At 37.0% G+C, this 15,322-nt stretch overlaps 1 protein-coding gene and 1 long non-coding RNA gene across 2 annotated transcripts in view; both read right to left on the reverse strand.

Annotated features, from left to right (window-relative positions):
• The window catches only part of edar (ectodysplasin A receptor), a 31,442-nt gene extending 17,165 nt beyond the window's left edge, over nucleotides 1-14,277 (reverse strand). The window contains exons 1-2 of the mRNA XM_065252433.1: nucleotides 14,134-14,277; nucleotides 775-850 (exon numbers count right to left, since the gene is read on the reverse strand). Coding sequence (XP_065108505.1) covers nucleotides 775-825 — 51 coding nt within the window. The 5' untranslated portion in view covers nucleotides 826-850; nucleotides 14,134-14,277. The remainder of the gene's footprint in view (nucleotides 1-774; nucleotides 851-14,133) is intronic.
• On the reverse strand, nucleotides 9,488-10,956 carry LOC141280840 (uncharacterized). Its single transcript, XR_012335126.1, has 2 exons — nucleotides 10,691-10,956; nucleotides 9,488-10,227 (listed from the first exon to the last, which is right to left on the reverse strand). It is a non-coding gene; the product is annotated as an uncharacterized lncRNA (long non-coding RNA).
• Nucleotides 14,278-15,322: the final 1,045 nt, after the last annotated feature.

Consider the following 15,322-nt stretch of genomic DNA (forward strand, 5'->3'; position numbering starts at 1 on the left):
TATAGCGGTTTGAGGGGCTTTATCAACGTTGATGCCACCTTTACATAAAAAGACATAGGTATAGAAGCATTTTAGATTTTAGACACAAGACGATGACGACAGTGTTGTGACTTTTAAAATAGTATTTGTATAAAATCTATATTCATTGAGTTGAATCGAGAATCGAGTATAAAAATCGGACCGAGAACCGGAATCAAAAAATTTAACCGTGAATTGAAATCGAATCGATCTGGAACATCTGAATCGATACCCAGCCCTAATTAAATTTATATTTGAGAGAGTATCCCACAATCCTGTGTGTGTGGTTTGATGATTGGTGTTCAGATGGTGTCTTGAACTTTTCATTGTTTTTTGATCATTAGAAATAATTTCCTAAAGAGGTGTTGTATTTTTTGTATAATATTAGTTGAATATTTCAGACATTATGAAGTAACAGCAGTTCTGTAACAAAGGCTGAATTGAATCTAGGTGTTGGGATTAAGCGTATCTCCTCTCTGGTGTGTCTCGGTCGTCTCGTCTCTTTAATGTCTCGTGGCTTTTTGGAAAGGGAATTAAAAGCCTATCATTATGGGACTGCAGTGAGAAATTACAGTCTGGGAAAGCTGCCAGATAGATTTTGTGCCGCAAACATGAATGAGGACAAGCGAGTAAAGCAGAGACGGATCGACACCTTGAGAGTTTATGATCAACATTAACATGAGACTATCTTATGAAGTTGTACATTGATCATTACGTCTTAAACTTGACTTGATATTTGACATCAGTAGCACTTACCAGCAAAAGACACAGAAGACACGATGGTGTTTGGTCTGCTTTTCGGCTCATGTTTGCGTCTTCCAGCTGAGGAGATCTGAGAGGAGAAAACGACAGGACAACTATTAAGTCGTGTGTAAATACTGAAACTAATGCACGTGTGTCTGCATGTCACGCAGAGTTTATATCTTTATCGTGTGTGTTTGCTGCATACATGTGTCAAAGAAAACGAATGAATGCGTGCATGAAACACTTTGACCCTTGACCTCATACTACACTAGATTTACTGTCTGTCTTTCTAACCAATAGATGAATAACATTCTCATACTCTTATATGTTATAATAAAGTCACTGGTTAGAGGTTTGATCTACATAAGCTGAAAACATCATATATATGAACATGTATTTTAATCAATATAAAGATTTTCTTTCTGCATTAAATTGAGTAGAAAAGCACATTAAAACTTTGACATCATCTTTGTTTTCACACCCATTTCACAGTGAGAAGAGAAATCGACTTCAAAGCAACGCAAGCCTTTTAAAAACCTCACAGCTCGCAGGCTTCTGTACAGAGATTGTAACACAAGACAATCCCGTATAATGCCAGACATTGATGTTTGTCTTCAGGGCCTTTAAAACCAACGTCTGCCTTCATCATGACACATTACTATTCCATCAGTGTTTCACAAACCTTTCACTGTTTCTCTCCGGACTACAGTCAAACACAGCTTGACCGTACTAAAACAACATATGAGGAGATCAGATCGCTAAAGTAGCTAAACTTCAAACATGAGATTATGATATTAACCAAATGCTTTCGGCATGTATCATACGTTCATTCAAATCCACTTAATCCAGGCCTCAGGTCATTCAGAAATAACGCTTTGACAAAAAATAAAGAAAACATGCCATGATCTTATTTGGTGATCAATTCATTATGAAAGTCATTTGTTTTCAGCATGAATGTGTTTCTGAATCAGCTGCATGAGATAAGAGCAGCGTTGTATGATAGCGTTGTTTACTGGATGTGTGAGGATAAGAGATGTTTATATGACTGCAGTTGCTTTCAATATATACAGACGAATCCATGTAAACACCAAGAGTCATATACGCTGATAACATCAGTGAACACATTTGAGCTAGAGACAACAATAACAAAAGACACACGTTTAAGAAATAGATTTAATGTCATTGTGTTTCAGTGCACATTTCTTACAGTAGTTCACCGTTACTAAACTATTGAGTTTCAATTCTGCACCACCAATGGAACATTAAAGCATTGAAAATACTACTACGGTATTATAACACTCTTTAGAGGAATAAACGGACAAATAGTTTACATACATATATAAAATAAGACTTCTAGAAAATGACAAGCCAATCCAAACCTTTAACTATAGCAGCTTTAATGAAGCAGAAGCACCTTTCTTTAACGCACGTACACAAGAACAACCGCAGAGTCAGTCTGACGGAAAGTAAAAAGAAATGTTTGTCTATTACAAACCCCCGCGGCCCTGCGTTTCATCAGAGGATTAAGAAAGGACTTTGAGAAGTAAAAAGTGATTTCTGCAGGAAATGAAGCGGCTGCCAAATGACTGAGTCCCCCCCCCTCCACCGCTCATTACACACCCACCCAAAAACACTTTCATCACAATCCAGATTGAGAGTCGTGCTTCTTCTTCTGGACTGGAATGCACCTCAGTATGTTTGAAGAACAGATTCACTCCAAACACAAATCCACCCGGATGATTTCTGTCCAGACTTGTCTCTGTTTGAAAGCCGACCGCAGACTCGCCGCCCGAGGTTATTAATCTCATAACTACCACGTAATCTAAGATAAATACACACAGTATCATTATCCTTATCGTTAAAGACCTGAAATATCTCTTCCTAGGGGAAGGGTTCAGATGAGACGTTATTACTTACAGAACGGCCTTTCCAATTACAAATAACAATCCTAAGAGATTCAAACTTAATGGGACATTAATGTCTGATCATCTCATACAAAGAACTGAAATACTCCAGGATTTTTACTTTATTTAAGTCTCTGTACTTCATCACTGAGTGCGTTTACATGTACAGAAGAAGCGGATAACTATTAAAAATCAGCTTTTTGTAGAAAACTGTTTTCATGCGTTTACATGCATATCAATAAACCGGCTAAGCAGAAAATTGCGTTTACATGGGACTTGGAGATTCCTCAGGTTTCTCGCAGGTAGTGACGTCACTGCCTATAGTACATAATAGTTGTTCAAAAAGCCGACGGCATATCTGTCTTAAGCTATATTATTGTATGTCTTTTCGTGTCCAACCTGGAAATGTAAGATGAGCTTTTCTCTACCAACTGCTTCAGTCAAGCGCAGACTTTTATGCATTACTTTGCACTTACTTCTACGTGTGACATTTATCTGACACAGATGAAGACATGCGCACATAAACAAAACTGTGAGAAAGCCGGTTAAGGTGTTAACATGCCATGCAAAATCGGGGTAATGACCAAAAAACTACCTGTGACGATCGGTTTTTGCTTACGCCATTTATGGGCTTTCCCCGATAAAAGAAAACCGTTTTACACGTTTACATGACCCCACGTTATTCGTTTATAATTGGCCTAAGACATGTAAACACACTCAATGTTTTTCTTTTTTTAATAAGAAAGTACAACATTTTTAATGTAGATAAAAACAACTTGGGATAAAGCACTGGGATAAAGCACAGATACTTTACAGAGTACTTTACACCATACATAAACTAGTTGTAGGATTGTTGACTAGATCTGGGCTTGTTCAGAATAATGATCTAATGTTAAACACAACACAATAATAAAGGTAAATATTCATTAAGACAAAATTTATATGTAAATGTATATATAATAAGAAAGCGTGTGAATGTTGGCGTGGGCATTAATCATAAACAATACACGTTTTCATGTCAACACTGAGCATCATGGGAGTTTTATTCGGAAAGCCCCGTCCTTCAGAATCTGCTTTATCATAGGCAATGTTTATATGTGATGTGTTGAGATGATGTTGTAGCATTGACAGTGTCTCTCTCACCTTCTCCAATATTTTTAAATTGGGTAAAATCTCAAGTTGACTTTACCGAGACTTTGTTGATTAAGCTCATTTGCTTCTGACCGACTAAAAACAGACATCAGGCTGACAGAAATCCCCTCTGCTTCAAATGTTTCCATTGATATTTCTTCTTTGTAGTTGTTAGGAGAGGAAATTGCTTTAGGAAAGTCACTAATCAGTGAGGAAAAGAGATGGAGGTCTCTCGCCTGCTTTTTTCATTGACATTGTGAATGAATGAAACAGGATTGTGCTTCATTTCACGCTGTGTGTCTGTGGTCTTCTTAAAGATTTTAGTTGAAATATTCTTAAAGGAGCATTTCACCCGCAGAAACATTAATCTTTATTGAAAGTGTGTCATATTTGTAGTCAAAATTTAACATACATTTCGAAATTTGGTGCCTATTTGACAGAGAAAAGGGGTGTTTATAGTCTCACCCCCTCAACAAAGATATTAGACTTCCTTCTTTCAATGATGCAAAATGATGATTTTTACATCATTGAAAGAAGGAAGTGCATCACTGAAATTTGTATTTCTCCTGTCTCAGCGGCAACTGAGGAAATGATGCATGACCATTCAAAAACATGACTGGGGTTCTAACTATACAAAGCTTGGTAACACTTTATTTTACGACCCGCAAAGTACAGCGTAATTAAACCGAATTTACAGCGTACCTATTTGTAACAACAGGGTACCTCTACAGTACGTACTTGTAGTTATAAGGGAACAATATTTTAAGTTTGGGGTAATAAGGGGGTAAGAATATGAAGAATTATAGTATAAATAATTTATAAGTATTTTATAACAACAGAGTACCTATTGTAATATTACGTGGTATCTATGACTTAGTCAAGTCTATGGGGAAATTATGTTTTATGTTTTTATTTTATTTTTATTGTGAATTTTTCATATTGACTACTGAATGTTGTATACAGTCAATGTCTACGAGCCACATCGGCAAATAAATATAACAGCATATCACTTTTATTTTAGTAGCCTATATTACTTGCTTTTAATAAAAAAAGTCCAGCTGATTTAATGTGGTTATCCTTTTTTTTTTAAGGTAAGTACAATAAAAATAGCAACTTATTCCCTATTTACCAGGAAACTCCTACATTTGTGGACATATTTGAAGTGGTGCTTTGCAATTTATTTACTGTAAACACAAGTATTTTAGCCAAATATAATTTATGCAATGGCAAACCAGAATGAAACAACAGCAGATATCAGCTCCCACTAAAGCAAAAGACGACTACATGCGTAGGCTACTGCGCAGGTGTAGAGCGTGCGGCCGTCTGCAGGAGGTTTGCCTGCTGGAACGCGATCCTGAGGTAAAATTTCTTTAAGAGGTTTTAAAAACATTCTACACTGTGGAGTACGGCTGCGAGTGATGTTAGCAGGATCCGCATGCTGGATAAGGTGACTGGTTTTGTTAATACATGACTCACGCATTTCAAACAATGTTTTTTCAAGAAAGTTGCCATCTAACGGTAGCAGGTTAGCTAGCACATAAGTTAGCTTAAAGTTATTAACGTAACTGGCTCAGAAAACTCTGTCAAGGCACAGTGAAGAAACATTAACTGAAGGCATTCATTTATGTTTTTTATATGTAATGCAGAACAGCATTTGTGAGACGACATCAACTCATCATCCGAGTGGACAAGAACACCAACAGAGGAAGCCAAGCCGCAAAAACAATAAAAAATTGTCATGACTTTTTATTTTAAATAAAAGTTATGTGATAATAAACATTAAGTGTTGGCTTAATTATAGTGTTTTAAAGATGTTTTGAAATAAGTTGTTTTAAAATAAAAATAACAATATTCTGTATTATGGTATTTACCCTATAACATTTATAACAAGAGGTGTGAACAAAGCACCACTTTAATTTACAACCCGCAAATATGAGAGTTACTTGGTACATACACAGAACAATCGGGGAATAAGCCCCACTTTAATTTACAGCCCGCAAATATAAGAGTTACCTGGTAACTCATGTATACATATACAGATCAAATAGTTAATTTTCCATATATTCTTACCCCCTTATTACCCCAAACTTAAAATATTGTTCCCTTATAACTACAAGTACGTACTGTAGAGGTACTCTGTTGTTACAAATAGGTACGCTGTAAATTCGGTTTAATTACGCGGTACTTTGCGGGTCGTAAAATAAAGTGTTACCCAAAGCTTAATGCAAATGGGTGAAGTGTCCCTTTAAACTTCAGTTTTGATTTTTGTCTGAAGGTTTGAAACATTATTATGGTCATCGCTCTCAGGATTCTGATGAGATCTCTGCCTGTGAGCGATAACACGCAGGGTGAAAGGTTGATTTCTACTGTTGAGTCTCAAACACCTGAAGGTATAGAAAGAGATCCTGCATGCACTTTTGAGTCCAACCTCATGGTTCTTCTACACAAAATGCAACTCTTCTTTATTAACGTCGTCTGTGTCACCATGCAATTACACATGCAGTCGGCAGTATATCCACGCAAGTAACCCACAGTCGACTCGCAGTGCGACACCTGAAGAAGAAGCAGCTTGTAGGTGAAAAGCAGTAGGCGAGGTGAGTAGCATGTCCAAATTCATAGTATTACAAAAACACTAGGTGAAAAGTACCCGGATGTTTTACTACTACTTCCGGCAAGATTTCAAAGTGTTCATTCTATGGACCCTTTACTATCCCGTTATCCATCGGGAGAGGAGTTATCCAATGAAGAAGAAGAAGGAGAGGCGTTTTATTTAAAAATGTCCAGAAGCGGTAACCCGGCTCTATTGAAATATAAATATTGCAAACACATCTATTAAACAGCTGTCTCTTGTGGTTAAATTGCGCTAGTTTAAAGCTGCAGTCCGGCCTTTTTAGTCTTTGTCACCATCTCTGTTCGAAATCTGCAATTGCAACTATTCATGGAATAATCAACTTTCCGTGGGTTGTACTTTGGCACGAAACAGCGCGGATGAACACAATGTATTGAGGAGAATCTGTCAATCACCGCATTCCTGTGGATACTCTCATCCTGGCTAACTTCATTATCTGATTGTTTTATCCAATTTAAAGACTAAATACTGTGTATTTGGATGATAAACTTTATATACACACGTGAGTAAGATCTTCAGTTATGTCTGGACAATGAGGAAAAGTAAAGAAACGTTAATCTTAGTTAGATACTTTATTTATCCCTGTGGAGAACCTTACAGATCAATGGAAGATCGACTGGATGAAGATGATATTCCTGAAGTAAGTCACATATTTTCATTTATTTATATTTGCTGTCATGTAATATTCTTATTACACATCACGCGGTTAAGTTACTCACGTGGCGTGTATTTCTCTACATGTCGTGCAGAAGACACAGTATTACATTGGCTATTATGTTATCTTGATAGTAAGGATGCACTACAGGATATTTTAAGTGTGCGCTGTAATATGATTCCATACATTACGCTGTTGTTTGCACGTGACTTGATGACAGTCAGTTTATACGGGTTTACAGAAACACACGCATTAAAACATTACTAAAAACAGAAGCTTACCAATCAATCAATGGGCATCTAAAAACAGCTTTATAAAACGGGCAGTTCTGGTTCTTCATTCTGATTGGTTGAAACGCGTTCTAATCCGTGATAAAATACACCGGTAACCTCACGGTTCAGACCACATTACATAAGTATCACTGCGCCCCTGTTGCTGCGTACTGATTTATGAAAATAAACACCACAGTCTATAATCATATTTTTAATTAGTCTACAATTGCACAATTAATGGCGATATCCAGATAAATGTCAATAAATATTGTTGAGTCATCTCGTCGATAAAGAGAAAACGTTGTCTGAGGAGTTTATAAGTCAAGTTCATACGTCCGCTATTATCCACTGGGTGGCGATCTTACCCAACTTAAACACTGACGCATTCACTCAACACTGAAAACACAGCGTGTAAGTTTTGATGGCTTTGAATCTGATCTCTTACTAAAGTTCTTCACAAAAATGGAATTATCTCCGCTTTTAGCTAAAAAATTTGAGGGGTGATAAGAGAACAATGAAGGTAGGATGAATGAAGGTTTTTTTGTTTGTTTTTGTTTGAAAGCGGATGGTCTGTTCTTTCATTTGATATTTTATGTTTATTTAAGAAGATAATTTTTCTGCAAGGCATAAAACTAAAACTGGGTGGCAACTTAAAAAAAAAAACGCTGACGGGGAAAGAGTTCAGCATGCTTCCAAACATATTTGATCATCACTTCAACAGCACAATATAAATGTCAATGTATAAATTAGATAAATGGTGATTTATAAAATAAACACCACAGTCTTAAATCATATTTTCATTGTGTCTTTGCTGCATCTCTGTTGGTTGGGAACTGCGCTCTGTTTCAGTCACACTTGATTCTGAGGAACTACTTTGTTTGGCGGAAGAGTAATATTTGTACTAATATAATTACAACTTATTTGTGTTTTATTTTATAAAATCCCGCTAACGTTATGCATATGAAGTAACCGTTTTATAAACGCAATAAACCCCTTGAAGCGTTGGGTTACCAGTGCATTTTATAACAGCTAAGGGGGTTTAGTTACTCCGCTTCGCGTCGTGCCTAACAACGCCCCTTAGCTGTTATAAAATGCACTGGTAACCCACTGCTTCTCGGGGTTTATTGCTTTATTTTATATAACTAAGCACTGCAGATGTTCACCAAGTGCTGTGAGAAAGGTTATAAATATATCATCCTCACATGCAATATAACCGCAGAAATGATGTAATGAGGTAAACACATGCTCGAATTTCCCGTGGAAATCCACCAGTACCACTGGAATTAAAATCATTATTATAAGCTTACCGTTTTGAATCGGGGCTAAGGCAAGCAGATAGTTTTGAACACTGGCAGGTTATGTTTTTTTTTTTATATTTTTAAACCCAAATAAGTGCCGGACTGCAGCTTTAACATCATTCCAGTGACGACTAACTTAAGTTATGATGACATATGTCACGTGAGGTATCAAAAATGGTGATGTTATACGTCCGAATTCATTCATACTATCCATATCATACTATTCACCTTATTCCGCCACGCCCCTTTTTAATTCTTTGCTCTTCCGCATTTTGTCAACCGACTTCCGCTGGTAATATGGCACAGTGCATTCGGTGGTTAGTTTGGTGGTTAGAAGATTGTTTGTAGTTCACTATAACTTTAGTGAAATGACCAATATCGCTACTGCTGTAAATGTTTTAAATTAGGAGCACGGTTAAAACTTCATACGACGATTGGATAGTCTTATAATGTCCCATCAATCGTCTCGTGGTTAGACGATATGAATCGGCCGCGGCAAGTAACCTGGCATATTTAATTACCTCGTCCTGTCAGGAGTTGATGGAGCAGCATTGAAAATTATTAAAAGTATGTCTACCAATATTTACACAGTGATTTCGTCTTTTTTATAGCAAATGTGCACCTTAGCCAGTCCAATAACTATTTCGTTTTTATGTGGTAATGTACCATGATAGAATTCATTCGCAAACTTGCCAACACTTATTCCTTCAAATCATGAGACTTAAATCCTTTTAAGTGGAATCTACAAAGCTCACATATGGTTTAAGAAATTCCTTACAGATAATATCTGATCACACTGTAAAGGTTTATATAACTGCATGGCAGGTTACATCTGATCACATTGTAAAGATTTAATATAAATGCACAACATCTGATCACACTGTAAATGTTTAATATCACTGCATGACATCTGATCACATATGAAGGTTTAATGTAACTTTACAACCGGTAAAGCAAGACCACCCTGCAATAAATTAAGACACAGCTTTATCGGATTCATCAGGAGCTGATCCCAAGTGTTTATCTGGAAGCTGTTGGTGTATGTACTGGTAAAGTGCTTGGCGACTGTGTAATGGATGCAATATCAACCCTGTGTAAAGCTGAACCAAAGATGGTTGTTTCTCAGCAGAGATATGTACATTTGTGCCAGCTCAACACATTGAAGCAGAAGCATTGAAGCAGTTTCTCGGACAGGGTTTACAGGACTAGGCCTTAATTATATTAGGACATTTTAGTTTTTACAAACAAATCCTACAAAAAAACAAGACTGGTGCGCATCTTGTGACAAAACAATGGCACTCATATATGTTGAGGTATGTCAGTAAAAGGTGTTTTTAAATTATTGTAGCTCAAATATGCATTTTAGCCTGGGACCAGGATAAGCCCTGTCCGGGAAACCGCACCATTGTTTTCCCCAGTTCAGATGTAGGTTGCTTCAGGTTGAGTTGTGATTTTAAAGTGTAGTTGTGGTCAGAGACGGATGGATGCTCCCATTGTGTTTCTGCATCACAGTTTAGGAACATGTTGATTGTATCATCCTCACAGTTGTCCACTGCATCACTAAACATCAATGCATCTGTGAAAACAATATAACCATAAACATTTTTATATTAGTATTTAAAATAAACTTGCATCATGAGAATTAATATATAAATGGCACCCATACTTAAACAGAACAGTGTGTAAGAGAGAGATGCATTAAAAAGAGACAGAAACATTATACACACAACCTTTAACTTCAGTGTTAAATAATACGTTGTTTAATAGGTCATTATCAATATCTGAATGAGAAATGAACTGACATTCTAGCATCTGAAATCTCAGTAACTTGTAGGAATCACGTGAGCTACTGTAAGAATGCAATGTACTATAATATACTGTTGTACGATCGTATATATAAAAATATAGGTGGACAATTAAAACCATTCAAATAGTTGCATTTTATAAACTAACGTTACTGATCTTAAGTGTATTTGTAGAACGGACATCACAAATCTAACTTTAGGCGAACGAGCACAAAGTTAGCTAAGATAGCTTACCTGAAACTGGCCACCTTTTCAACACCAGGCGTGGTTTAAAGTTACCGGAACATCGTAGTCGAACCATTACTTGGGATAAGGGTGTTCCTCAGTTGGCTTAAAATTGGTAAGAAAGAAACATAAAGGCGCTCGAGTGAGCTTTTTAAGCTTAACACGTCGCCTTCAGTCACTGCCTCAGCTGCTCATCGTCTATGCGGCCGGAAGAACGTTGACAAAATGAGCGAAATGGCGCCGCCCTTGTTGTCGTGAAAAATAAGGTGAATATAGTAGCTACTGTTTTAACAGTCGTTGAGTAGATACTTCATCTAATTCAGTATGAGATTTCAGAAGCAGCCGATGATTAAAGAAGATCAGCAGTGATGGAGGTAAACGAACAGCGACTTTTATTGCAGTTTGAGTTAAATCACTCCTCAACGTGGCCCATTTTTGTTCTGACCGTCACAAGTGGAAATGCCTATAAGAAATCCATATATTTTTTACCTAAAGGGAGGGGTTCTAGTGGACCAATCACAGCATTTGCTGGCTGCGTGGAACGGACACATTGTTAAATTTTTTGCAAGGTGCGCGTCAGGCTACGCAGAGTCACGGACAGCCTACGGATAACCTATGGAGTAGAACCTACACACGACTATAAAGAAGTGCCACAGTAATATAAAGTTTAACAACAGGAAACCAAAGATCATCAGATATCCTTGGCTATGAACTTTGTTTTGTACATTTTACATACTTTTATTTTAAGCATTTAATCCAAAGCAACCAAGCAGTATATTTGGAATATATTACAGTAAAACATCATCTTTGACTTAATGTTGTGTCTTGACTATAACTTACACCAGCAGTATAATATTGCATTTGCAGCATGATGTGAAATACACAAATCTATATATGAAGACATAAAGCTGTTTGTGAAAGTGTTGTAAAAGCAGTAGTATGTGTGTTTAGTTGGTGTTCTTTGTTCAGCGCATGGCTGATTGTGATGTTTGGAGCACAAAGGCCGAAGCTGAGCTCTTCTCAAGACAGTGTTGTCTTTTAAGGGCGTCTGCTGTCTGCATTCACGCTTTACTGGGAAACCCAAACACTTCTTTCACCTTTTGATGATTTTAATTACAGAGCGTCTCTATTCATGTCTTCAATGAAAGCAAAGACAGAGAAAAGCCTTCAGAGCGTCACCGTGTCCTGCAGACTCAAGCTTTGATGAAGACCTCACAGACGCACTCACGTCTTCATCATCATCATCATCTTTACTCTGGACATTAAGGTTAGGTTTGAACACAGATGCCAAGAGTTTCTCCCGCCGCACACTTTCTGATTTTATCTCTATGATTTTTGAGAATAAAACAGCTGTTTTGTGTGTGGTGTTGTGTGACTGTAGTTTATGTTGATGAATGAAATGGAGCGACTGACATTGAGCAGGACTCAAAAATAAGCACTTCATCAATCAAATGAAAGAAACAAAAACTTAAACATACAATATTTCAAAACAACAACAACCTCTACGTTACTTGTAGACAAACCTCCAGTCCAGATCAGAGACAGCAGAGCACACATCAGATAAACATCAGTGGGGTTCAGCTGATATATGTTGAAAATAAAACTACTATACAAACATTTTAGGTTCCCCCTCTCCTGCCTCACAGCGTCTGCTTTACCCCTTTACCTCACTTACACACAAATACACGCACGCACGCACGCACGCACGCACGCACACACACACACACACACACACACACACACACACACAAATACACTCCCACACAAATACACTCTCACACACATACACACACACAGAACCAAATACACACACACATACAAATACATTCTCACACACATGCACTCTCTGACACATGCACACACGCACAACCGAATACACACACACCTGCACACACACAAATACACTCCCACACAAACACACACACAAATACACCACACATTTGTGTCCACTTGTTAAATTGCTCTTAAGGAGATGTGTTTATTGTTTCCACAGCATGTTAAATAATGAAACCCTGTTAGCATCTCTCGAGATCTTTACTTCATCATCACTGTCACGAGCGTCTTAAAGTTTCAGCGCTGGAGGATTTTTCATTTTTCCACTCTTTATTTATGACTTTATGCACCACAGTTGTTAATAAAAAGAGCAAAGATTAAGAGTAACCCATTGTGCTGTGAAGGGGATCAAGGTTTGACTGGTAAATAAATGCTTAAACTTTTCAGCGTGTGTGTGTTCTCACAAAACAACATAAACAAATAACACAATAACACAAGATGAATGAGGGGCTATTCAAATAAACAACAATGCAGTCACAGTTTATACAGTCGCTTCTTTTATGAATAAAAACATCACAGTTTTAATAAGATGAAGAACAGTAAAGATCATATTATTATAAATCTAATCATCTTTATAATAAATATAATGGATGTTTGAAGAAACTACTAGATAAATATCTGCAGCAGTAATAAAACATTTCAACCAACACCATAAGATTCCTTACTTTCATTTAGTCATGAGGATTACCAGACAACTGATTAAAAGTTTCGGTTTTATAAAGTATACCTCATCACATCATCAGATTATCAGATCACCATCTGAACAAATTATCACATCATCAGATTATTAGATCACCATCTGAATAAATTATTAGATCATCAGATTATTACATTATCAGATCACCATCTGAACAGATCATCCGATTATCAGATCATCAGTTTATTAAATTTTCAGATTATAAGATTACCATCTGAACAGATCATCAGATTATCAGATCATTAGATTATTATATATTCAGATCACCATCAGAACAGATCATCAGATTATTAGATTATCAGATCACCATCTGAACAGATTATCAGATCATCAGATGATTAGATTATTATATATTCAAACCATCAGAACAGATCATCAGATTATCAGATCACCATCTGAACAGATCATCAGATTATTAGATCACCATTTGAAGAGATCGTCGGATTATTATATTAATTGATTGTCAGATTATTGGGTCATCAGATTAACAAATCATCATATTATCAGATCAACAGATTATCAGATTATTAGGTTATCATATCAACAGATCATCAGGTTGTTAGGTTATCAGATTAACAGACAGATCAAAAGACATATTCCTCAACAAAAATACAAATCAAGTTTTCTCGTTGAGCTCGCAGATTTTTAACTCGTGCGTGCGCGTGCATGCCTCATGTGCATGCAGGACTTTCCCTTCACATCATCTCATCACAGCCAAACAATTATAAAGTATTATAGTAGGTCAGACTGTAACTGTAACACACAAAATCACTGCCAGCATCATCACAACATGCACAGAAATAACAAAAAACACACAACTGGGCAGTGACCACAGACAAGAACTGATATAAATCAATGCTTGTACTGTATGTTACTGTAAATAACTCAATAAGGGGTTACAGTAAAACACAACGCGTCTTACCTGAAGATGACGCGCGGAAGGCTGCGATATATCGTTGCGTAAACTCGTTTTCTTCAGGATAATCTGATTAAACTCACACATGAGACATTCGCAGAACTGAGATCATTGATGTGAACGCGCGCATTAATGCGTTTATGAATCTCTCCGTCTCTCCGTCTCTCTCTCTCTCTCTCTCTCTCTCTCTCTCTCTCTATCTTCAAGTCTCAAACTCCACCTCAAAATAAAGTTACAGATGCTCTCCGCCCCAAAATCTCTTTTCGACGTCAACCTGAGACAGGTATAGACACACACGCGCATGCGCGCTCACACAATTCTGCGGGTGAACGCTGCCCTCTAGTGGTGTGAATCACCGCACACCAAAAACACTTTAATTCACATAAAATAACACAAGATTATAGATTACTGACATCTCACTTTACACTTCCACTAGGTGTGTGTGATGAAAATGTGTTTACAGACTTTCCCAGTGTAAGAAAGTGTACAGTTCACTTCTTTTCTTTTTGGTGCTACTGTATTTTCCCCTTCATTTAATTAACATGCACAAGCAGCTGATGATGATATGATGTTTCATTGGTGAAGACTGAAATACAAGACCTTTAATATAAGGCCTGTATAGTGGATCACCTCTGCTTTCATCAGTCTTGTTCATCTGCTGTTTTACCAGTTTACATTAAGATGTAATCAAATATGAAATAAAGCATATGAGTACTCGCCCCTCCTTAAGTGGGATACCAGCAGGGAGTGAAGCGATGGGGCGGAGGAGGATATGCTGCAAAAAACAGGACAGAGGTGAGGGACGGTACAGAGACATCCTTGCGATGATTGGTTGAATTACATGATCTGCTCCCTCAGCCAAACACAAGATCTCTTTCTGCTCGGTCAAAGCTTTGTATTAATACATACTAATGTAGTGTTATTGTGTAAATAATGTTGCTATAATAGTTATGCAGCTGTTGCCAGTAATTTACCGTAGATGTAAAAGTATGTTATTTACTGGCAACAGTTTGTTTAAAGTTAGATAAATATTAAACATTACAAGTCTTTATCTTTACAGAATAAAACTATAAAATAACAGCTTCATGCAAAGCATTCTGTGAACCAAAATCTGAAAGACAAAAACAGAAAAAGGTTGATGAGGATTTCTGCTTCCCGCAATGCTTTGCATGCGGCTGTTATTTTATAGTTTTAT

The sequence above is a fragment of the Paramisgurnus dabryanus genome, chromosome 15 (genome assembly GCF_030506205.2).
Source record: "Paramisgurnus dabryanus chromosome 15, PD_genome_1.1, whole genome shotgun sequence".
Lineage (NCBI taxonomy): Eukaryota > Metazoa > Chordata > Actinopteri > Cypriniformes > Cobitidae > Paramisgurnus > Paramisgurnus dabryanus.